Raw genomic sequence first — 26,895 nt, 5'->3', positions numbered from 1 at the left:
ATAAGCATAATTCACAATTTATTTTTATTACAACAACTTAAAGATGATAATGTAACATTACAAAATTTTTGTTATGGCTACTAAATGTCTTATGAAAATATTCTTCATCTTCTTCTTTACGTGCCGTGTCCGTATTCAGACGTTGGCCGTCATCATGTTTACATTTTCTCTTTTATATCGCTTCTTCAGTTTCTATACCTACTGGAGTTGTATTACTTTTTCCATATTGTAAAATGCTGAAAACCCAAAATATGTGGTTTATGTAAGATGGTACACCACCACATTCTAGAGAGAAGGCAGTGAGAACATACTTAAATATAACTGTTCTGAACGTTGGATTTATCGTGGCAGTCATATTCCTTTGCAATGTGGTGAGATATTGATATAATTATTTATAATTATAATCTATAATTATTTAATTTATAAAAAATCCCAAAAGAATACTTATCATTCATTACGTAAATTATTTAACAATTTTTATTAGGACAATTAGAAACTAAAGCCCAGGTATTGAATAACACATATGTGTCTTGTTTCATAATATTTTTGTTACCAATCTAACCTTAAAGACTCAGCATTTTTACAAAAACATCATCGTTGGCCTAATAACCGATATTGTTATAAATATAATAAACGCACAGGTAATTTAGTTCAGCATAATATTAGTTCGTTAGTTAATCATAATAGACCATTTGTTCGAGATGTAATTATAGTTACTCGTAAGCTGTAACGTAATCATATAAATAAGTAATGACATCTATAGGTTATTCCGTATTTATATAAGTAACCAATGAATCAAATACATCACAATTTAACCTCTGCCACAAATAAGATGTAGTTCCATAATATACCATAAGGTTTGGATATGTATCCAAAAGAATATATTCATCCATTATACATTATAGCCACCACGTAGCCCAGAATTTAATCCGCTTGATTTTGGTATGTGTGGCGTATTAAAACAACGTGTCTATAAGAATCCCATAAACATTCGCAACCAACTATGGGAAGAAATAAATACTGCAGCAGTTTCTTTAGAACCAATGATGCTATTTAATATGAGACGATTTTTTATGTAATATATTGACAAATGAATTAAAGAAAATGGTGGACATATCGAACACTTACGTTGACAAAAAGTTATGTTATTTAGTTTAACCATTTCTTAATTTGGTTTGTAAACAAAATGTTTTGATTATGACTTTAATTTAACATAAAACGTAAAATGTTTGATGTAAAATCCCTATTATTCTGTATTTGTCAAATTCTATTATTAATTATCCTGCTGATATATTTATTTTATTTAATATTTCGTTAACTATTGACTTTAGTTAAAGGTATTTTATACCAAAATTTAGATTTATTAATGTTTTTGTCTATTTTTCCTTCGTTGCTTGGAGTAATTGCCTTAAATCAGAATTATGCAGCTGATTTGTAAAATGCGATTATCACGAAAACTGTTAAGTTTTGAAGTTATTAAGAAGTATACTTTTTTTTTTTGTTAAAATAATGTATCTTTAATATTTTTTAACAAAAATACAGGTAACTCAAACAGCAAAAAAGTTAAGTGCAAATTTATGCCACATGTGTGGCATATGTGGCGCCCTCTATCAGCTACATCAAAGTGTGTATCAAATTATAATTTCTCATATTTAAGAGTACCCAGTTGTAAATTTTTATGCATAAATCTTTACAAACATGAAAGTTATAGCGAAAAATAGAAATTTAAATTTGCACTTTAACACCCTGTATCTTTCTTAATATCAACATTTTATTAAAGCAATTTGGCTTAAATCGTAATATTTTAAAGTGTAGAATTTACGGTTTTCGTTTGTACAATTACTTAAGGACCACCCTGTATATATAATTAGCCCAATCTAGAAACAGTGTATTACCTATTAATGGTCCTAAGGGCCCAACAGGGAGAGTTTTGTCAGCTGCTGCTACAAAAAACAAGCAATCTTTTCTTTTTAAGTAAGTAAGAGCTTTTTGCAGCTTCATATAAGTTAAATTTATGTCAAAATCGTAAAGAACAGCTCCAATCTCTTCATCATCCTGAATGTTTGCAAATAAGCATTTCACAGTTTCTTCTATCTCTTGCGGCTAAAAATTATAAAGTTTGTTTACCATAAATTTAAGAGTTATAATATTACATAATCGTATTGTTATTATATGTTATAAAAATGGTACATATTCGTTTGTGTAAAAAATGTTATATAATTGTTTATGTCGTCACTTTGCGATTCGGATTGATAAATTAACAGGAGCATTTTACGCACATATTTATACAGTGTGTCAATTTTAAAACTTACAATGGGGTATATCTCAAGAACAAAAGCTGATACCGGAAAATGCTTGAAACCGTTTCTAGGATAGTAAGGGGGAACTAAAATGACATAAAAGAGAACTCATCCCCATCAACCCCCTAGGCTTCACTCACCACAACCAAAAAAGTTTAAATTGCAAACCCCTACTTGTGATACATCATTGTAAAGGCTATAAAAATACTATCCAATGATATAAATAATAATTATACAGGGTGAAGCAGTAATTGTGAAACTTTGGCTTAAATGGAAAATTTAATAAGGTTTTTGTTGAACTAAAAATTTGTTGAAAATGTCAATTAAGTAAATGTTCAAAGTGAGTCCCGTTGTTGTCTAAAAAATAATACAGCCTATTTTTAAATTCTGTACGAACTTTGGCAAATGTTGTTCTAGTAATAGCACAACATGCTTGCGTAATTCTTTCTTGCAATTCCTCAAGTGACGCAGGTTGAGTTTTATAAATAACTGACTTAGGGTAACCCCGCAGAAAAAGTCAGGTGGCGGTAAGTCTGGTGACCTCGTTGGCCAATCAATAGGACCTCTCCTTCCAATCTATTTGTTCGGATAATTAGTATCCAACCAGTGCCTAACTGGAACTGCATAGTGAGGAGGTGCTCCATATTGTTGGAAGTGCAGCAAATTTTCGTCTAGAGCGAGGCCGCCTTGATCGTCCCATCGGTTCTCTAATTCATGCACAATTAAAGGTTCTATGGTGTTTTCCAGCATATCAAGATAAATGTCGCCACTTAAATTACCTGGTATGAACAAGGGGGCGATTATAGCATCGCCTAATATTCCTGCCCAAACATTAATTTTTTCAGGATATTGAGTGTGACCTTCTCTGAATAGATGCGGGTTCGTATCACTCCAGTACCGACAGTTGTGTTTATTTACATTCCCATTCGGCGTAAAAGTACATTTATCATTAAAACAAATATTTTCAACAAGAGAGAGTCTCGGTGGCAATTATCCATCATTGCTTCGCAAAACTGCATTCTTCTATCGGGATCATCTTCCTTTAATTCCTGCACAAGTTTGATTTTATTAGGATGCCATTTTTCAAGCTTTAATAGTTTGTGTACCGTTGTTTTGCTAACACCGATATCGCGACTAACTTTACGCACAGAAGTGTGTGCATCTTCTTCAAAACTAAGTAAAACATCTAATGCTGTATCAGCATTTGCAGAGGGACGACCTGATTTCTGTGCATTTTCAACCGTACCAGTTTCTCGAAATTTCTTTTCAATCTTACTGACTGTTGAACGCGTTATAGGTCTTTCTGGATCTTTATCATTATACAAATTGCACACTTCCAGCTGAGTTCGCGATCTGTCTCCATATGCAATCATCATAAGTATTTCAATTCTTTGCTTTACACTTAACTCCATTTCTACTTTAAATTAAATCTAAGCAATAATTAAAACATTCACAAATACCAAAAATATTGTAGTTCTAAACTGTCACTGAACATCAATAAATTACTAAACAAATAATGACATTTAACAAAAACATAGCCTACTATGTTTCTTTTAAATTGATAAGAAATAATTTCTTTCATATTCTGTCCGCTAGACAATAAGTATTTTTGATATTGTTAATTTAACTGTAATTTTCCTGTAATAGTATTAATCTTAGCTTTTGGTTTAATTGTACTAATCACGGAAACCTTTAGGAACGTTATATATATATATATATATATATATATATATATATATATATATATATATATATATATATATATATATATATATATATATATATATATATATATATATATATATATATATATATATATATATATATATATATATATATATATATATTTATATAATTATATATATATATATATATATATATATATATATATTTATACATATATATATACATATATATATATATATATATGTATATATATATATATATATATATATATATATATGTATATATATATATATATATATATAAATATATATTTATATTTATATATATATATATATATATATATATTTGTATATATATATATATATATATATATTATATTGAAAAACTTAACCCTGAAAAAGATTTTGTCTAGATAATAAATAATAAAGTCAGAAAGGAATGAAACAACTAAGAAAAATGTAAATATATGAAAACGAATTTAAAAAAAAATGCTAAAAGTGTAAAGCATAAAATATAGTGTTACGTAAAAATATGAGTCATATTAAAAACCTGTAAACATGTGTTTATTCACTAATATCACGGAAACCTTTAGGAACGTTATATATATATATATATATATATATATATATATATATATATATATATATATATATATATATATATATATTTATATATATATATATATATATATATTTATACATATATATATATACATATATATATATATATATATACATATATATATATGTATATATATATATTTATATATATATATATATGTATATATATATATAAATATATATTTATATTTATATATATATATATATACATATATATATATATATATATATATATATATATATTTATACATATATATATACATATATATATATATATATACATATATATATATGTATATATATATATATATATATATATATATATATATATATTGTTATGATGTGTTTTTTGTTTGAATGATGAGCAATGAGTATTTTTAATAATATAATATATAGGGTTTTTATCGCGGTTCTCAAAGAATTAGCTTGTAAGTACTTTTTTAAATTATCTTTATTATAACTATTATGAAACACACATATATATATCTAACCTAGCCAATGTAAATTTAAAATAAACTATCTTTAAATTGATACTCTTATAAAACTAATTAAATTCTATAGACAATCTAAAATTTAAACAAAACTATCTTCAAAATTGAAATTGTTATGACACTAACTAAATTATATTAACAAAATTTTGTACCTTTCTTTCACTGAATGCCTAAATGAACTGTTTTCCACTATATATATTCTAATCACCACTGAAAGTCTTCGTACTTCGGTTATCCTTGTTTTTGTGAAATTTCTTTTTCCAATTATCAGCTTCTACCAATTTAAGATATAGTTTTCTTCACCAGCATGTATACACCACCAACCAAACCAGCAAACAGCATTTATATTTATTCTTCTTTTCAATATACCAATATCCAATTATTATAAGTTGATTTATACTAATCTCCAACCATAATATAATTTAATTTCTTCCAATATACCTTTTTTTATCTTCAATAATTATTTGTGTATAATTATAAATGTGCATTAAATTATATGCATAATTTTTAATCTTCATTTAACTCACTATATTAAACATTTTGACTATTTGTACTTGATTCACTGACTCCAACTAACTTTCATAATAAACTGCTTGACTTCTGACTAAAAACTTCCAAAACTGCCTAAAAACTTCTTAAAACTCTTCTGACTGCACTATCTAAAACTTTTCTGACTAAAAACTTTCAAAAACTGCCATCTTGAATCCAAATCACGGGTATTTATATGTTTTGGATTTCTAGAACCATCTGGTAATAGATCATGTTCCAATTTGTTCTATCAAATACTTGTCTGAATTTTCTGGAACAAACCATTTCGCAAACATGGCCATCTCCGGAGATCCAGAGAATTCCATTCTTTTCTATTAATAATTTTGTTTACATTTAGGCTTTTCAGATCAGAATATATAATTAAATTAGTAACTTAACATTCTAATTTAATAAAATACACATTTCAAACAATATATTATTATAACCCACTTATATTCGTAAATATTCTTAAACGTCACTTCAGAGTATAAATATCTGTCAATCTCCGAGAGTATTTTTGGTTGCCTAAGCACATGGCTCACTTATATATATTTACAATATCAAAACACAACTTTCCACAATTATTATATGCTAATTTATTAAAAATGCCCTCACATAAATATATTTTTATTAAATTCTCTAGTATATAACTTATTTAAAACAACCAAATATCTAATATTATGTAGTATATAACTTATAAATTATTTTCTATAAACCCTAATCGTCACAATACCCCAAAAATAATATTTAAAATAAATAATTTACTTATTATTTTTTTAAATATTAATTTTCTCATACCTTATTAAATTTAATAAATTAATAATTCAATTTTTTATTATTATTTAAAGTGTGTTAAATACATCCCTGTTCGCTGTCTATGTCAAATCACAACAGAGAACAACGGATCACAGTTCGGCTATTCTATGGTCAAACTGTCATGTCAAATGGAGAGAATAAAATATAACCTTAATTAAAAATATAATGGATATTGTTTTCTGTTTATTTATAGACAAAATCTAGGAATTATTTCTATTCAAAATAACTTTCATCAATATAAATTGGTAAGTTTTTTCACTTTATTATATTAGAAAGACATTTTTATAGCAATTATAGTATCAATTTTGTGTCTAACCCCAAATTATGATTTTTAGGGTACAAATTAATTTCCATATATACAAAATTCAACAAGTATGATGTCAAATTGATTCAAAATAATGAAATCTACCATCTACCATTTAACAAATCAAGTCTATTGAATAAAATGGATATATCAGTAAGTTATTAGTGTTATTATATTTGTGTTAAAGGTATAGAAAATATTATTCAATCTCTTCATGATATTGAAAAATGTCGTTGATATGAAATATGCCTCTTAGTCTGTTCTCTGCATCTATTAACACATAACTATTTAGTCCATTCTGATTTTCAATTGTATATGGACCTTCAAACATTGGTTGTAATTTCTTACAACGGTTTTCTTTAACATTACTTTTTCTAAGTGAACGAATTAACACTTGGTCTCCTTTTTGAAATGTGATTGGTTTTTTTATATTTCGATTTTGTCTTCTGATATATTTTTCAGCTTTCCTCCTAATTCGGTTATTCACTTTCTGCATTACTTGTTCTAACATATCCTGATTATATTCACTAATCCACTTTCTGTTTCCTATATGGCCAAACATTAAATATTCTGGTAGTTCCTCTGTATTCAAATTATGTGTATTATTCAAAAAATATTCTACTTGTGGTATATGTTGCTGCCAAGTTTCATGTTGGTTTTGGCACAGTATCCTTAAATATTTTATAACTTCTTTAATATATCTTTCTGCAGGATTTGCCTGAGGATGTCTGATACTTGTAAAATGAATGTTGATTCCCTTTTTCTCACAAAATGTCCGAAATTTTTGGTTGTTAAAATATGTAGCATTATCTATTATGCAATTTCTAAATGGTCCTATTTCTTCGAAAAATTGATTAATATATAATTTTAATGTTTTAACATTTGTTCTGGAGCATGGATATAGTTTAATAAATTTTGTATATAAATCAACTATCACTAGTATATGCTTTTTTCCTGTTGGACTGAGAACTAAATTTGAAATAAAATCCATGGAAACTGTATTTAGTTTTTCATTTACAACATTAGATTTATATGTGTTCTGGTTTTTGAAATTCTTTTCTTTGTTTAGTTGACATATTGGGCATTGGGTAGTAATTTCCTTTGCTATACTTATGTCATTCTTTGCAAAATAATTGTCCCTAAATAGCATCCATAGCTTTCTTGAACCAATATGCATATAATTGTTATGTAAATTTTTCAATATTTTCTTTGCTAAAGTTCTAGTTATTACATATACTTCTATGCCATTTATTATTTTATAATAAACTCCATCTTTCTTAAGGACTTTTTGTTTTTCACTCAAATTGATCTGATCTCTTATAATTTCTTCTCTAGAATATAATCCAGTACTGTCTACTAATTGATTTAATCCAATTTTTATTGTTCGCTGCCCTTTTTGTGATGTATTTTCTAACCTTGATAAAGCATCTGCCACTATATTGGATTTTCCAGAAATGTATTTGATTTCAAAGCAGTATTCACTAAGTATTAGACTCCACCGATGTATTCTACTGTTTCCATATTTGTTATTTAATATAGACGTTAAAGCTTGGTGATCTGTTTCTATTGTAAATTCATTACCCAACAAATAAAATCTTAATTTTGTGACACAGTGTATTATACTTGCTAGTTCTAATTCTGAAACTGAGTAACCCTTTTCATGTGGCTTTGTGATTCTTGAAATGAATTGTATTGGGTATTCGACCCCATCATGTATTTGTAATAATACCCCTGATAATCTCTCTATTGATGCATCTGTTCTTAATATGAATGGCTGTGTGTAGTCAGGATAGTATATTTTCAAATTTGACAGAAAAATGTTTTTAATTTCTTGGAATGCTAGTTCTCTTCTCTGATCCCATCTCCATTTTACACCTTTTCTCAGTAGTTCAAGTAATGGAATTTCTTTTATACTTAGATCTGGTATCATCCTTTTATAATAATTAATTATTCCAATAAATCCTCTTAAAGTTCTTAAATTGTGTGGTGTTTTATATTCCTGAATGACTTGTGTCCGTTCTGGATCCATTTCGATTCCCTTAGTGTTAAGTTTATAACCTAGATATATGACTTCTTTTTGAAAAAATGTACATTTTTCTTGATTTATTTTTAGTCCCACTTTGTCTAATCTATTTATTATAATTTTTAGGTGTTTCTCATGATCTTCAGCCGTTTTAGAAAAAATTAATATATCATCAATGTAGTGAATTACAAAATGTTCATATTGATCCAAAATATCATGAAGACATCTACATAGAGCACTGCAAGATGATTGAAGTCCAAATGGTACTACTTTGAATTGATATACTACTCCATCTATCTGAAATCCTGTATACTGTCTACTTTTTCTTTCTAGAGGTATTAACCAGAAACTATGCTGTAAATCGATTTTAGTGAAAAATGACATTCCTGTAATTCTTCCTAATATTCCATCTATACTCATTGGTGCTTCAAATTGCTTTTCAGTAATCTTGTTAATATTCCTTGCATCCAAACATAACCTGATTTCACCTGATCTTTTTCGTACTACTACTATGGGGTTAATAAAACGTGTGTCTGCCTTCTCAATGATCCCATCTTCTAACATATTATTAATTGTTTTGTTTACTTCTTCTCTGTATTTATATGGTATTGGGTATGATTTTGTTTTAAAATCTTTTTCTTCTTTAACTTTTATACTATGGATATAATTTTGTGCAATTCTATTTTCTTTATTGACAAGTCCCTTGTGTTGCTGCAATATGGAAATGACTATTGATTTATATTCTTCAGGGCAATTTAAAACTTTCATTATATCTTCTTCTTTACAAATAAAATTATTCTTCATTATGTACTCATTATTCCTTGCTTCCAATTTTACGCACTCCGCCTCGTAGGCATCCATCTGCTTAAAATTTCCATTCCTTAAATATTCACTACAATAATTATTCTTTACATTCTTCTGGGACATTTCCCTATCATCAAAATACATTTCTTCTTCATAAACATCATTATTTTCTTTTAATAATATCCTATCAACTCTTATTCCTTCTTCTACCTCATCTTTCTGCATAAATTTAATTATTTGCCCTTCCAAAGTTACCATTTTTTCTTCAAAATCTATCTTTACTTTCTTCCTTTCCAATTCATCATTTCCCATTAATATATCAACACATAAATCCTTGACAATAAATCCTTGCATATTAATTTCTTTATTAAGAATATTAATTTTAAAATTGGCTAGTTTATCAATTTCACCCAACTTCTTATTATTTGCACCAATAATTTTAATTTTTGGAATCTTTATTATATCTGATAATTTTAATGTATTAAAAATAAAATTCTCCGAGACTAAAGTACTTTCTGAACCAGTATCTATCATAATCTTAATCATTTTATTTTTGGCCAAAGCATTTATATAAATTAAATTAATAGATTCAATAATGTTCTCTTCATCTAAAGAAATAAATTCAGAAGGTTTTTCATAATAGCAATGGCCTAACTTGTAATTCAGAAAGTTTACTGCACAAAATTTTGATTATTAGAATTGTCAGATTGTATCTGACCACTTGGATCTGATGTCCTATGTCTTTCCCTACTATGACTTCTACTCACATTCTCCTGCCTTGTACTACTTCGTTCCCTGCCTTCGCAGCTTCTATTCCTTCGAACACAATTTACCTGTCTGTTATAGTTAGGTCGCTCTGTATTTTTTCTATTATTAAAATCTTGTCTATTATTATTAGTACTGTTATTAAAATGTTGTCTATTATAATTAGTATTATTATTAAAATTTTGTCTATTATAACTAGTATTATTATTAAAGTTCTGTCTATTTGGATTAGTGTTAATATTATTAAAATTTTGTAAATTATCACCATACCTAGTATTATTGTTATATGATTGTCTATATTGTTGATTATCATTTTTATTATATTGAAAGTTATTGTTGTTTTTTCTGTTGTTATTATTACTTGTCATATTGCCTCTTTGTATTCTTTGAATAAAATTAATAAAACTATCTATTGTTTGAATATTTTGTACAGTTACGGTTTGCACAACATCAGCATCAAAATGTCTAGATACATTTAAGACTGTTTCATCCTCTCTAAGTGGTGGTTCTAAATATTTTGCAACTGTTATCAATTTCAATGCATAATCTACCATATTTGATTTTAAATTTTGATTATACTTTCCAAAATATAGAATTTCTCTAAACTTTGCTTGCTCTAATTCACCCCAATAATAATTTAAAAATTTATTTTCAAATGTTTGAAAGTTATCTAAATCATTTTCAATACTAGCAAACCAAGTTGCTGCATTGTCATTTAATGTCACTCTAATATAATCTTTAATATCATTAATATTATTCACAAATCTTAATTTATGTTTTAAACTATTTATGTATACTCTAGGATGCAAATTTTTTATATTACCAGAGAATTTAATCCCAGTCTCATTTGTTAAATTTAAGTAAGGTCTCCCTATGTCTCTCATTTGTGAAATATCATCTATTCTCTGTTCCACATTTCTTATTTGATTACTATTTATTTGGATATTTTGTTGTATATCGTCTAATTTTTCTTCTGTGTTTCTCCTGTCTTCGTTAATTTTTACTTCTAAGTTACATTTCTGTAACTCTATTTTCTGTTCTATGTCTATCTTATTATCTTGAATAATCCTCTTTACTTCTGTCCTCTCATTTTCTATCCTTTTCTTGTAGTCATTCCGTATACTTTTTATTTCATTTGCTACTTTTTTCTCTGCAGCTTCAAGTTTTTTATCCATTTGTTTTACAATTTTATTATTATTATCTTCTATTTTCTTCTCTAATTTTCTATGATTCTCTTCCAATTTCTGTTCCATTTTTTTCATGTCTTCTTTGACTTCTTTTGAATTCTGTTCCATTTTTTGTTCTATTTTTTTTATATCTTCTTTGACTTCTTTTGAATTCTCTTCCATTTTTTGTTCTATTTTTTTCATGTCTTCTTTGACTTCTTTTGAATTTTCTTCCATTTTTTTTGTATTCTCTTCTATTGTCTTGTTCATCTGCATCATTAATGACATCAAAGCTGCCATATTGACATTTTCCTCTCTTTCTGGATTCATTTCTGCAGTATCTTGTGGAACTTGAACTAAACTCTCCTCTTGTATAGGTTGTGTTTCTACTTCCACATCTTCTTCATTCTTTTTGCTTCTTGTACCTTTCTTTCCTTGAGACATTTTGAGACTTTACTTGTTCAAATATAATTAAAAGTAAAATCTATAATTTTTGCTTTCTAATGAAAATTAATTTAATTATGTGAGAGCACTTATCTTCCCAAACTAATTCTTTTAAATAGAGAGCCACCGCGTTGGGTGCCAAATTGTTATGATGTGTTTTTTGTTTGAATGATGAGCAATGAGTATTTTTAATAATATAATATATAGGGTTTTTATCGCGGTTCTCAAAGAATTAGCTTGTAAGTACTTTTTTAAATTATCTTTATTATAACTATTATGAAACACACATATATATATCTAACCTAGCCAATGTAAATTTAAAATAAACTATCTTTAAATTGATACTCTTATAAAACTAATTAAATTCTATAGACAATCTAAAATTTAAACAAAACTATCTTCAAAATTGAAATTGTTATGACACTAACTAAATTATATTAACAAAATTTTGTACCTTTCTTTCACTGAATGCCTAAATGAACTGTTTTCCACTATATATATTCTAATCACCACTGAAAGTCTTCGTACTTCGGTTATCCTTGTTTTTGTGAAATTTCTTTTTCCAATTATCAGCTTCTACCAATTTAAGATATAGTTTTCTTCACCAGCATGTATACACCACCAACCAAACCAGCAAACAGCATTTATATTTATTCTTCTTTTCAATATACCAATATCCAATTATTATAAGTTGATTTATACTAATCTCCAACCATAATATAATTTAATTTCTTCCAATATACCTTTTTTTATCTTCAATAATTATTTGTGTATAATTATAAATGTGCATTAAATTATATGCATAATTTTTAATCTTCATTTAACTCACTATATTAAACATTTTGACTATTTGTACTTGATTCACTGACTCCAACTAACTTTCATAATAAACTGCTTGACTTCTGACTAAAAACTTCCAAAACTGCCTAAAAAGTTCTTAAAACTCTTCTGACTGCACTATCTAAAACTTTTCTGACTAAAAACTTTCAAAAACTGCCATCTTGAATCCAAATCACGGGTATTTATATGTTTTGGATTTCTAGAACCATCTGGTAATAGATCATGTTCCAATTTGTTCTATCAAATACTTGTCTGAATTTTCTGGAACAAACCATTTCGCAAACATGGCCATCTCCGGAGATCCAGAGAATTCCATTCTTTTCTATTAATAATTTTGTTTACATTTAGGCTTTTCAGATCAGAATATATAATTAAATTAGTAACTTAACATTCTAATTTAATAAAATACACATTTCAAACAATATATTATTATAACCCACTTATATTCGTAAATATTCTTAAACGTCACTTCAGAGTATAAATATCTGTCAATCTCCGAGAGTATTTTTGGTTGCCTAAGCACATGGCTCACTTATATATATTTACAATATCAAAACACAACTTTCCACAATTATTATATGCTAATTTATTAAAAATGCCCTCACATAAATATATTTTTATTAAATTCTCTAGTATATAACTTATTTAAAACAACCAAATATCTAATATTATGTAGTATATAACTTATAAATTATTTTCTATAAACCCTAATCGTCACAATATATATATATACATATATATATATGTATATATATATATATATATATATATATGTATATATATATATATATATATATATATATGTATAAATATATATATATATATATATATATATATATATATATAAATATATATATATATATATATATATTTATATATATATATATATATATATATATATATATATATTTATACATATATATATACATATATATATATATAAATATACATATATATATGTATATATATATATATAAATATATATTTATATTTATATATATATATATATTTGTATATATATATATATTTATATATATATATATATATTATATTATATTGAAAAACTTAACCCTGAAAAAGATTTTGTCTAGATAATAAATAATAAAGTCAGAAAGGAACGAAACAACTAAGAAAAATGTAAATATATGAAAACGAATTTAAAAAAAAATGCTAAAAGTGTAAAGCATAAAATATAGTGTTACGTAAAAATATGAGTCATATTAAAAACCTGTAAACATGTGTTTATTCACTAATATGTTTTAGATTGTACGGAACCCTTCGATCAGCTGGCAGAAATCTACCTGAACGGAACCTTCCAGAAAACGGTCGAAACGATAACCCGGATTTACCTTCTAGTATAATCAGAGGAATTCTCGACCGGCTGTATTTTTATATATAATAACGGAGCTTTCATTGAAAAAGACAGTTAATTTTGAAGATCGCGCGCCGCGTTTTAATTGTTACGCTCGTCAAATAAATTGTACAGTAGTTTAATAAACTGATATAAATTACCGTGTGTTTTAATAGATTAAAATGGGAACAATATAATAAATTAGTAAAGAAATTATAAATTAAATAAAGACATGACAGTTAAGTAAAATCACAACAATAGTAATATACTTACAGGATCGTCAGCAACGTTAAATCCATCCTTTTTTAATTGTTCTTTATACTGTTTACTACCTATCACATACAGTTTCTTCTGAAAGTTTATCTTTTTTAAATGAGCTGTTACCGCCATATAGGGATTAACCATTTCTTCTATATTTTGTGATAGTTTATTGTTCTGTAGTCTTTCGAATAAAACAGGTACAGGTGCACCTGTGTAATTTGTTATAAAGCCAATTTTTTTTCGTAACTTTCTAAGATTATCAACGCATTCTACAGCATCCGGAAATGGTTTCCATAACAACCACAACACGCCTACAACAAAAATAAAATCTCCAATAATATTCTATTAGTTAATTATATTTAATTTTTCGCAAATTTTAATTTCCAATCTATTCTTGCTTGTAAATTGTATTCTGATTGAAAACTGGTATGTAGTTTTATTGTTTAAAGAACCACAATTCTCCCTTGAAGTGAAGGAAATCGGTGAAAAATCTCACCAGAGTAAAAATTTTAAAACTTAAATAATGAGTGACATGACTTAGCCTCCGAAACTAATAACGAAAAAAAGATGAGGTGATCTTTTTCCATTTTTAAAATGTCAAAGTTCTCTAAGATAGCTAAACACGAGTTCTTTTGTGGCGACAGCTTCATGTGACTTTACTTAACGATGGAGAACGCACGTTTTTTTAAGTACACCTAATTATTTTTTTGCCAAAACAAAAAGATCTTAAGGTAGAAATACGCATCAAGAATGAATCGATTGGAACATACCTTAGCGAGTTAGCAGCTGAAACAAGTACTGAATATTCTATCAAGTAGGCCACCAAGCGGCTTAAAAAGACCTATACTACATAACCCACCAATTAGAAACGCTGATGAAAGCTGGGCTCGAACCAATGGTCAAAAAGCCAGCCACTTTGCACCTCATCTCGAAAACACGTTTTAACTATACAAAGGAAATGACTTGGTCAACGTAAATAGTTTTGAACCAGTTCTCTTGAAAATTAAATCTACTAATACGAAAGAGATAAAAGGGAATATCGATCCCAAAAAAGCTCCATGGTTCGATCTAATAACAGACGAAATATTAAAACAATTACCAAAGAAAGCCACAAACTCTCTATGGGATTTAGATCAGGGCTGCAGGGTGGCCAGTTTATAAGATTGTTATTCAACCTCGTCCAAATAATCACGGACCACACGTGCAACATGTGGTCGACCAATATCATGCAATAAAAGAAAATTATTTCCTATGTAACGAGCAAATGGAACTACATGGTTAGACAAAATGTCTGTAATATACCCTTAACTTGTTAAGGAACCTCTTCGTAAAGCAACAAGGTCCGTTCGCGCTGTAAGAGATATTCCTCCCCAAACCATTACAGATTCTCCATTGAACAAAGTAATAGGTCGTTGAATAACTCTCACATGTCTATCTGAGCTATATAAGCAACACGTGCTCCCAGTCATTAACATTATAATCAAGCTACTCTCTAGCAAATCGTAATCTACTTATACGATGATTTACGTTTAAAGCTAGTGCTCTCACTGGTATCCTAATATGCAGAACTTACTCAGCGAGACGCCTTTGTATAGCATTTCTACTAACTTGAATATTATGAACATCTGCCACTTGTATTTATAAATGTCTTATTGTGACAAAACGTTTTCTTATAGCACGAGGCCTGATAAACTGATCTTGGCGTGTTGTGAGTCTTTCTCTTCCTTGTCCACGTCGTCTCATATGGTCGTTTGTTTCTCGAAAATATTGAATGATTCGTAATATTGTAGTATAAGATACTCTTAACTTCAAGCTTATTTCACTATAACTTAAACCTACATCAGGTTTTCAGATCTTTAACTTAACTTAACCCCTTTTTAACTTAACCACTTTCAGATTTTTTGAAATGCGGTTCATGTCAACTAACATATGCAAAACAGCAAAACAATTTATTGAATTGTAAACAATATTGACAGTTTGAAACTGTCCAGTCAAATTGTTTGATATTAAAATTTCAATAAAATCACGTTATGCTTTGAACGTACTTTTCTTTTTTGATAATAAAGATATCGATGACTTTTTTACGAAACTTTAAAAAAAAATGAAGCTGTCTCGAAATATTAATTAGATGTAGTGTTTGCTTCTAATAAATTATACAGGGTGTTGCAAAATAAGATGAAAAAACAACTTTATTTTTTCACCTTGTATATGGGTAAAAACTTAACATTTCGCAGAAAACATTATTATAGTAATTATTTAGAAATACACCCGCAATACGAAAAAAATTATCGAAATCCAATTAAGGATTCAAAAGGAAAATACATTAAAAATTATGGTACACTTGAGGTGATGCATTAATTTTGAAGAGTAAAAATCACCTCATGCTTTGAACGTACTTTTGTTTTTTAATCATAGAGATATCGAGATGATTTTTTTTACGAAAATGATAAGAAAAGTTGAAGCTATTTCGAAATATTAATAAGAGGTAGCGTTTATTTCTAGTACATTCCACAGAGTGTTGCAAAATTAGATAAAAAACCACAACTTTATTTTTACACCCCGTATATAGGTAAAACGTTGACATTTCTCAAAAAACATGAATATAGTAATTAATTAAAAATAAAAATATACCTAAAATGTGAAAAAAATCATTGAAATCCAATTAAGGGTTCAGAAGAAATATAGTTTCAAAATCATGGCCCAATTGAGGTGGTGCGTTAATTTTGGAGAGTAGTAAATATATAAAATTTTTGGTAAAATTTGAATATCTAGAAATATGACTAATATTTTATGTATAATATAAAGTTTTTTTACTTACCATCTAAATCTGTCAAAACATAATCAAAACTATCAATAAATGTTTGCTGCTCTTCTTTAGACACTTCAGCAAGATTCTTCAGACTTTTCGTCGTCATATTCTTCGACAAACAATTGCCCACTTAAAGCGACTAAAGCGTCAGTTTAACGTCAATTGCTACGTCTCAACGGGTAACGTGCTTATTTAAGAACAATGTGATTTCGCTAAATGTTCGCAGGTCAGGCCTAGTTAAATAAGTGGTCATATAATAGTTTCTCATTATCGTTGATATGGTACGGCAGATAAGATTATGAGAAAAACAATCTTATCTAAAATAAAATCTGTATCTCAATAATAAAACAGATGTTTTACTTGACGAGATATAAAGTCATCTAGAGTTTAAATTAATACGACAATTATTTTTATTAAACATCTCGTTTATTCTTTTTTGACTTTTTTGATTTTTTTTAAGGTTATTAATAAGTTGTCTGGAGGAGAAAAGCAAAATATATGGACTAAAGCTAAATAGGAGTAAGACAAAGATCATGATAGTAGACAGAGCTCGGAATAATCTTCAACACATTAGAGAAATTGGGAGCTTTGAAGTAGTAAATAGTTTCATATACCTGGGGTCCCTAATAACAAATGACGGAGGGTGTGACAGAGAGATACGTAGAAGGTTGACTATTGCTAGAATAGCTATGATGAAACTGGTAACAATTTGGAAAAATTCTAGCATAACAATACACACAAAACTAAATCTGATAAGGGCACTCATGCATCCGAAACGTGGACCTTAAAGAAAGCGGAAAAAAAAAATAAACTAGACGCTTTTGAAATGTGGGTATACCGCCGCATGTTAAGAATATCCTGGATTGATCATCGCGCTAACGTATCGATATTAGAACACTTTAAAGTAAAGGATTGCTTAAACAAATACAACTGAGATATTTTCTGTATTTTGTACACATTGCTAGAAGAACAGGCACGATGGAAAAACTGATAGTCGAGGGTAGAGTTGAAGGAAAGAGACCTAGGGGACGATCTCCAAGTCGTTGGGTAGATCAAACAATAATATTGATTAACCAAGGGTTACATGAAGCTGAACAACTAGCCCAGGACAGGGAAGGATGGAAGGAAATGCCTGATTGTGTCACCACATTCCAAAAGGGATTAGGACTGAGGAGGAGGGGGATTTATAAGTTAAAGTTGATTTCATGTAATCATATGAACTATCTTACAATAAATTCGTCCCAGGAACGCAACTCAACAATATTGGTAATAATATTTTAACGTCGTCTACTTTAAAATGTATAATATATGTCTGAATTGTCAATATAAATAGGTCAGATAAAATTAAATTATTAGAAGAATGCTTCACCAAGTAACAAAAAATAAAATTTGTTTAATTTATTAATCCAATTTAATTTGCAATCTGTAAAATTTTACCATAGGCAAACGTTGATGACAGTAACAAAACATTTAGGAAAGCTGTCCAATGACAGTTTCCTTTAACTTATATAAGGTTGGGTTTGAGAAACTGAACTACTACACAACTTTACACGGTAGAACAGTACTAAGGTTTGAAAAATCTGACAGGCAGATCACATGGAAGATGCATTCTTAACCTTCGCTGGACATGAAGTTTCATTCGGGGTTGAGCCAATGCGTTGAGGTGATTTTCTATGCCTTTGTTATTGTTCTGGGTGAAGTAAAATATTTCCTCTTTGACAGGTTTCATTTTAAGGTCACGAGCAATAACACTGTTGGTTAGGTACCATGGAGCGTTTACGATGAACCTGTACTTTGGACTGGAATCTTTGTAGAATTTCGATATTTGAATGGGACCCACAATTGAACTCCTTAGCTCCATATCGGTTTAAGGACTACTTTGTAAATTAACAATTTGTTGGTGACTGTTTATTGTTATTTATAACCTAAGATCCAGTACAATTTACTAAGTTTTAAGCCCAGTAGCTTCTTCTTAGCAAATATACGTGTTCTAAAGTTCATCGTCGATTCAGATGAATTCTCAGATATTTTGTATTTTCTTTTTGTTGCAATCACTGACCATTTAATGCCACAGTTGGACAGGCACCTCTTCGTAGAGTGTAGGTGACATGGACAGATTTAATTTCATTCGCTTTAATTAGCCAGGTTTTTCGCCAAGAGGAAATAACATTCAAGTGAGTATGCAAGATTTGAGGAGCAATAACAGGATCTTTGTGAGATGCGATAAGAGCGGTATCATCTGCATATGTTGCAATGATTATATTTTTATTAGTGGGAAGATCAGCTGTGTAGATAATCTTCCCAAAATCCAAATTAATGGTTAGGAATTAATTGATTTGCTTTCAGAATTGGTTCTATTTTCCCTACAATTAATTTTTCGAGTATCTTTGCCATATCACCGAGTAGGCTAATAGGTCTGTAGGATATTGTTTGCAGGTTTTCCTGGCTTAGGTATTAGTATAATTTGGGCCACCCTCCAAAAAAGCAAAAAGTATCCCGTCCTTAAAACAGCAGTGTATATTTGTGTCAAATACCTCAGTCCCTTATACAAAACTATTTCAAAATTTTAGCACTAATTAATTCGTATCCGGCAGATTTTTTTTTAATTCAACATATGTATGGATCTTGTGACTGGGATACCGGTAAAATTTAATATAATAGAACAAATTAATTTATAATAAAATTTATATTAATTTCCAAGGAATTATTTTCTTTTTCTAAGAAATGCATCTACTTATCAACAATTTTGTAAGTACTCGTCAATTCCATTAGAATTTTTTGTTTTCTTTTTTCTCTACTTATTAGAGAAAAGTAACTAAATATGGAATAGTATCCTTATATGGCATATCTTGATTTCCTTAAAAATATAAGTTTAAAACGCAATACACGACAATCTTCTCTTTTACTCGCTCTCTTAACTATCGTACTCACACCTTTGTGTCAGTTGCGCGAACGATACGAGTGTGGCAGGCGTGTTTAGTTTTTTCGTCTTGCAGAAAATTTTAATATATGTATTAAAAGAGTATTGTAAGGTGATGAGATGCCATCTCTCATCATAACTAGCAGACAAGAGGTTCACAGTTCAGATAGGGCCAACCATGTGCAAAGCTGGAACCAAGGAGGGTAGTGTGCTACAGGGAGTAGTGCTGTCTATATATATATATATATATATATATATATATATATATATATATATATATATATATACATATATATATATATATATATATATATATATATATATATATATATATATATATATATATATATATATGACCTAGGAGGACAAATTCGTTAAACCTCCCGTGCTCGAATCAGTATCAATAAAGTGTTGTGAATCATTTCGGCCTATCCCAGCCTCATCAAATACTTGGGCTGATACAAATTCAAACTCAGAGAGTCCAAAGAATGTTTCTGAGTCTGAGTAAGAAAACTTCATCATTACAGTGGTTAGCGTACAGAGGCGCCATCTGCTTTGGCGGCCGTGAATGATAACCATATAATAATATCGTTTTCTGTCCTCTGGGCTATACGAAATGTGTAAAAGATTCAATCTTCTAGCAAAAGCTGTTATCGCTTTGTTGCCTCTATACGCTAACCACTGTAATGGTGAAGTGTTAGGAGACATTCCTTGGACTTTCCGAGTTTGAATTTGTATCAGCCCAAGTGTCTGATGAGGCTGTGATAGGCCGAAATGATTCATAACACTTTATTGAAACCGATTCGAGCACGGGAAGTTTAACGAATTTATCTTCCTAGGTCATATATTTGGCCACTTAATTCAACAAAGCGATAGCAGATTATATATATATATATATATATATATATATATATATATATATATATATATATATATATATATCATATAATTAGTAGACACCAAAACCGTACCCAGATCGTTGTTAAGTCCATAAAACCAAAGATTAGGAGGGCAAACTCTATAATTTTGCCAACACTAACATACGCCTTGGCAGCATGGGGAACCTCGTGCAAATCCAACAACAAGAAAATACAAATAGTCCAGAACTATATGATCAGAGAGGCTCTGAATATTCCTACGTATGTTTCATTAAGGTAAGTATTTAGAGATTCAGAACAAAAGACAATTCTGAGAACAATAGACGAAAAAGCACACGTGCTTTTCAAAGATCTCAGGAACCAATCAAATAGACTGGTAAGAGAGTTGAAAAAACTATGACGAAACCCAGAGGATAATACACAGTCAACCCAGACTGCAGCTAGTTGTATATAGAAAAGATCCAGAAGAACAGTAAAAATATAATAGCCATAAAGTAGTCAAACGTATTTGATTTCTTTTATTTAATTATTTTTATTTTTTACTAACCAGTTACACTAGATAAAAAACAAAAACCAAAAAACATATACACGTAATCATTGAGCGCCATATACACCTAAGAATGTACACCCTACCCAATATTACTTTCTCTCTAATATTATTTTCTCTTAACCGACCCTGTACTAATAATCTTCGGTTACAGCAGTCATACAGCGCTAATACAATACAAAATAGTAGATCGGGTGAATGCTGATCAGCCACACAGACAGAAAAGCCGTCCTTTCAGGCACCAGAGGCTCTTCAGGTAGGTCAAAAAGACCAAGCTCGCGGAACCTGAGCATCGAGGTCACGTACCGACAAACGTGGGCTCGATGGCCAGATTTTTCGTGCCCTCAGGAGTCGAAGAGAACAACATTTATTTTGCAAATTCAGCGGCTGAGTGACCAAGCACACACAATCCGGGCGAGGAGCCACCGTTTTAGGTCTTAGGTAGAAAAAACTTTTATCTACCTCTTAAATCTCACATAGTAAAACCACATAAAGTAAAACAGAGGATGTCCCGTTACATAGGGCATCATAAGTAACTTTCAGTACAAAGCTTCCCCAAATCCTGATTCGTTATGCGATGGACAGGGGTGGTTGATTATAGTTTGGGGGTCAGATAGGCGCAACTTCATTACGGAGTGTGACGACCGGACATGTGGGTCCCACTGTTCAATTGGAACACATATCACTCGGAGCAGGGGTTGTGCAAAAATTGTTGTATGTCTGTGTGTGTATCGATTATAATGAATGAACTAGTATAATACGCAGAGCATTTGAATTTAATAAGAAAAAAGTGAACGCGTTTTTCTACTCTCTTAAAAATACTTATACTATAAATAACTATCCACCAAATCGTATATACGAAGTGGATAAATCTGGCCTTACAATAGTACAGAGTAAGAAACCACAAATCATCGGTCATAGAGGAAAACGCCAGATAGCTGCACTTATTTTAGCAGAAAGTGGATCCCTTATAACAACAGATGTTTGCATGAATGCTACAGATCGTTTTGTGCCACAGTTTTTTATATTTTCCCCAGAAAAAATATGGGAGCTCAGCTAATGAGAAGATATCCGCCATGATCAGTCGGAGTTGCACAACCATCAGGGTGGATTCAAATAAGCAACTTCACAGAATGGTTCAAGAACTTCATTCAACACACCAACTCAACTCCTCAATTAAAGATAATAATGTCCGGGCTTAATCGGAGCACTCTAGGTCTGGTGTCTTCGTATGCTATAAGTCCAGTGTCAAAGCAACAAAGAAAAGTATCTAATAGAGGAAGAATAGCTGCCGTAGCAGCTGCCATAAAATCTTTATTCTACAAGACTGATTTAGTAAATCAAAATTTGAAGGGATCAAAAAGAAAATTAATTAGCCAACACAAAGAATAAAAAGGAAACTTTAAGGAGAAACAAACGAACAAAGAAAAATAAGACTGATTCAGTAGAAAAAGATTCTGAGGAACACAACGTTATCCAGTTTGATGCAGACAGTGAGACTGATGAGTTGTTGGACCAAGACTCTCTTGTGAGCTCTGGGATCATTATGATTGTGCTGGTCTAGTGTTTAATACATGGATCTATGATTTATGCAAGTGAATAGCGAATCAAGCTTCTTCTTTTATTTTTTTTAATTTTCTTATTTAAATATATGCTTATATTCCATATATAATGGGTACATATTCCATATTGGGTTACTCATTTGTGATTTTGTTTTTATGTTCGATTTTATTTTGTTAATTAAGATATTTGATAGAAGGCTGTTAATTACTACATATAAATGTATGACTGATTTGTAATAACAATAAACTGTTTTCATTTCTATAAAGTTATTTTTTATATCCCCAAAATAAAATGCTATTCCATAATTGGTGACTTTCCTCTAATCAACACTTTCTGTTTTTTGTATGTCTGCGTAACAAATTAGTACAATAATTCTTAAATTTTTTTTCTGAAGGCTAGGCTTTTTCTAAATACCCAATTAACCTAATTATTATTTTCTAAACTTTTGCATGATTTATATAATTGTCTTCTTTCTGTATTAATTTATATAATGAATTTCCGCAAGTAATTATTTGATGATCTTAATTATTTCCTCTTAATATTTCTTGTAGCTGTTGAAAAATAATATACATATTTATATATTTCATAAATCTATATAATAGTACATTATAATATATCATTTATGCTTTTTAAAACAATCTCTAAGTTGGTTAAAAGTCATGACCACGATTTTAGTTAAAAGTGAGTTTCATTTGACTATTGTAAACCAATCAGATAAGGCAGATAGGTGACACGTGACAAGGATTATTTCATATCTAAAAAGGTAACAGTGTCGAGACACAGAGTAATAAACAACAATAATTGTTATTTTTATTCTGTGGTCGAGAAGTGGCAGTTCTTCATCAGGCTTCATAACATCTTTTCTTTCATTGTAAATAGAGTACTGAAAATAAATAGCGCTTATTAGCCCAGTCTGGTTAAAAAAAAGGTCAGATATCTGCAGCTTTTAAGACATAGGTGGTGGTTGAGTCCATTTGAAATTTACCGTAAAAACTTACTTATTGTTTAATTTGGCTGGAATAGTCTGTCACAGTATTAATAATGATGACATAATTGACCTGACCCCCCCCCCCAGAAATCTCGGAAAATCCCCTGCAATTTAATTATATAAGTATTATTACATCATTGATATAAAATGAAAAATATATGTTGATTTTTCGGGAATTTCCGAGATTTCCGGAGGGAAAAGAAGAAGATAATTTTCAAAAAAGTGTACGGAAAGACTTCAAAAACAGTTTTTTTAATTCTACATCGCAATATAAATAATAGATGGCGCATACTATGACTAACGAAGGAACTAGGACTAACAAAATAAATGTCAGTATTGATAGATTTGGCAACAGCCATACCACACTTAATATGCCGATTCTCGTTCCATCCCCGAAGTTAAGCAGTGTCGACTGTGGTTATTATTTGGATAAGTGAGCGCTTGGGAACACGACACCTTTCTTCTCCGAAACGGCTTGACCGATTTTTATGAAATTTTATATGTATATTCGGTGGAAGATACTACTCTGAGGTTTTTTCGAGGAAAGTTGTTTTTAATCAAATTAGTTTTTGATATTTTGTATTTTGATAAATATAGTTGAGTTTTTGAATTCGTTGGAATTGCCTGGACTCCCACCTAACAATTTACAATTAAAAGTAGGATGAAATATCATTATGCGGCGTGATATTAATTAACTTGCACTGTGCAATGGAACGAGACTGGCTATGAAAAGGCTAATGAATAATGACATTGCAACAAAAATTATCAAGGAAAAATACAAAGGAGAGGATGTCTTGATCTCGCGTATAGTGATGATTTCAACAAACGTGCCATTTGATTTTAAACGTTTACAATTTTCAGTGATTTTGGTTGTCTAGTTCTGTGGAAGAGTGAAAAGAAATAGCACGGCTATTTGAGCAGCAATGGAATTTTCCGCACTGCTTACGAGCCATTGACGGCAAGCATGTCGATATAGTACCACCTGCTAGCAGTGGATCTTATTATTTTAATAGAAAAATCGCCACAGTATGGTTCTCTTAGCAGTAGTGAAATATGGCAAGAAGAATATATCAGAAGAATATATATGGCAGAAGAATACATATGAGTGTCCTCACAGGACACGGGTGTTTTAGGGCCTACCTCTCTAGGTTCGGAAAGGTTGACACTGATGAATGCCTATACTGTAAACACTCGCACATTGTGCCACATACGATGTTAGATAGCAACAGATGGATAGTAGAAAGAAACAGAATGGAAAGAGAGACAGGTGTGAATTTTGTTACAGTGAGAGAGATGATTGAGATAATGATTAAAAATAAAGTAGGTTGGACTAGCTCACACAACTATATCCGTACAGTGATCAAGAAAAAAAAAAGAGAAAGAAAGACAGCTGGACCAACTTCAAAGGTGAGAGGAAAAGATGCTGGAAGTTGAAGCTAGAAAAGTGGGTCAGACTGTATGAGTTAGAATGCGTGAGTCAGACTGTGGTGAAGGAGGGAATGCCCGCCTGGGAGTGATGCCGTACTAGGAGCGATGATGGTTTTCTATGTGCTACCTGGAAGGAGACGGGGGGAGTCTCCTTGCTGATGAATGGAGTGTGGATGTGGATGAATGGAGAATGAATGAATAAAGGTAGTGTTCGGAAGTAATGTCGGCCTTACAGCGGCCATTCCGCTTCCGGATTTCCGGATGACAAAGGAAGATGATAAGGTATAAATGAAGAAGACACGATGGACAGAAGTGAGTATCAAAGAAAAGTAAGGTACAGCGACACCTGGTGAAAGAGAAAAGCCGAGGAAGAAGAGTAAGAAGATACAAGTAAACTTAGATGTATTATTTTTAAAATATTTAAACGAGAATAAATATTGAAATTAACGGGAAAATCCCAGTAGTTGGCTGTATATCAAATCTTAGCATATGCTGATGATATCAATATTGTTGGGAGAACGGAAAACGCAGCACGAGAGGCGTACGTAGCATTAAAGGAAGCGGCTACAAAAATGGGTTTAATAATAAACACCAATAAAACAAAATACATGAAAATAGGTACGCAACCACAAACACTACGGCCACTTGTTATAGAAAATGACGTCATCGAAGCAGTTAACGAATTTGTGTACCTGGGAACGCTCGTCAATAGTGAAAACGACACTACCGCAGAGATAAACCGCAGAATGTGCACGGCTAATAGATGCTATTTTGGGCTTAATCTCCTTTTTAAATCTACAGTTATATCAAGAAATACAAAACTAAAACTCTACAAAACAATAATACGCCCAGTCCTAACATATGGTTCAGAAACCTGGACTTTAACAAAAAGTAATGAAAACATGTTAGGATGTTTCGAAAGAAAAATACTAAGGCACATCTATGGAGCGGTAAATGAAAATGGTGTCTGGAGAAGACGATACAACTTCGAACTCGATAGGATATACCAGGAACCAGATATCGTAAAACACATAAAGATAGGACGTCTGAGGTGGGTAGGCCATGTAATGCGGATGGAGCAAACCGACCCAGCTAGAAAAACGCTCCTTGATAGACCTATTGGTCAAAGAAGAAGAGGAAGACCCAGAACAAGATTCCTAGATAACATCGATGAAGACATGAGAAATATGGAAATACGTGCTTGGCGGAGGAAGGCGATGGATAGGGACGACTGGAGAAAAATTCTTGGGGAGGCTAGGACCCATACAGGGTTGTTAAGCCAAAATAATGATGATGATGGCTGTATATCATAGTTAGAAAACTTAAACAGAAGTAAAAAACTTCAAAATTTGTATATTGGTAT

At 30.0% G+C, this 26,895-nt stretch overlaps 1 protein-coding gene across 1 annotated transcript in view; it reads right to left on the bottom strand.

Annotated features, from left to right (window-relative positions):
- The window catches only part of LOC140439917 (uncharacterized), a 44,074-nt gene that overhangs the window by 12,001 nt on the left and 5,178 nt on the right, over positions 1-26,895 (bottom strand). The window contains exons 2-4 of the mRNA XM_072530090.1: positions 17,218-17,441; positions 14,412-14,710; positions 1,896-2,103 (exon numbers count right to left, since the gene is read on the bottom strand). Coding sequence (XP_072386191.1) covers positions 1,896-2,103; positions 14,412-14,710; positions 17,218-17,314 — 604 coding nt within the window. The 5' untranslated portion in view covers positions 17,315-17,441. The remainder of the gene's footprint in view (positions 1-1,895; positions 2,104-14,411; positions 14,711-17,217; positions 17,442-26,895) is intronic.

The sequence above is a fragment of the Diabrotica undecimpunctata genome, chromosome 4 (assembly GCF_040954645.1).
Source record: "Diabrotica undecimpunctata isolate CICGRU chromosome 4, icDiaUnde3, whole genome shotgun sequence".
NCBI lineage: Eukaryota > Metazoa > Arthropoda > Insecta > Coleoptera > Chrysomelidae > Diabrotica > Diabrotica undecimpunctata.
This window is presented reverse-complemented; position numbering and strand designations above follow the sequence as displayed.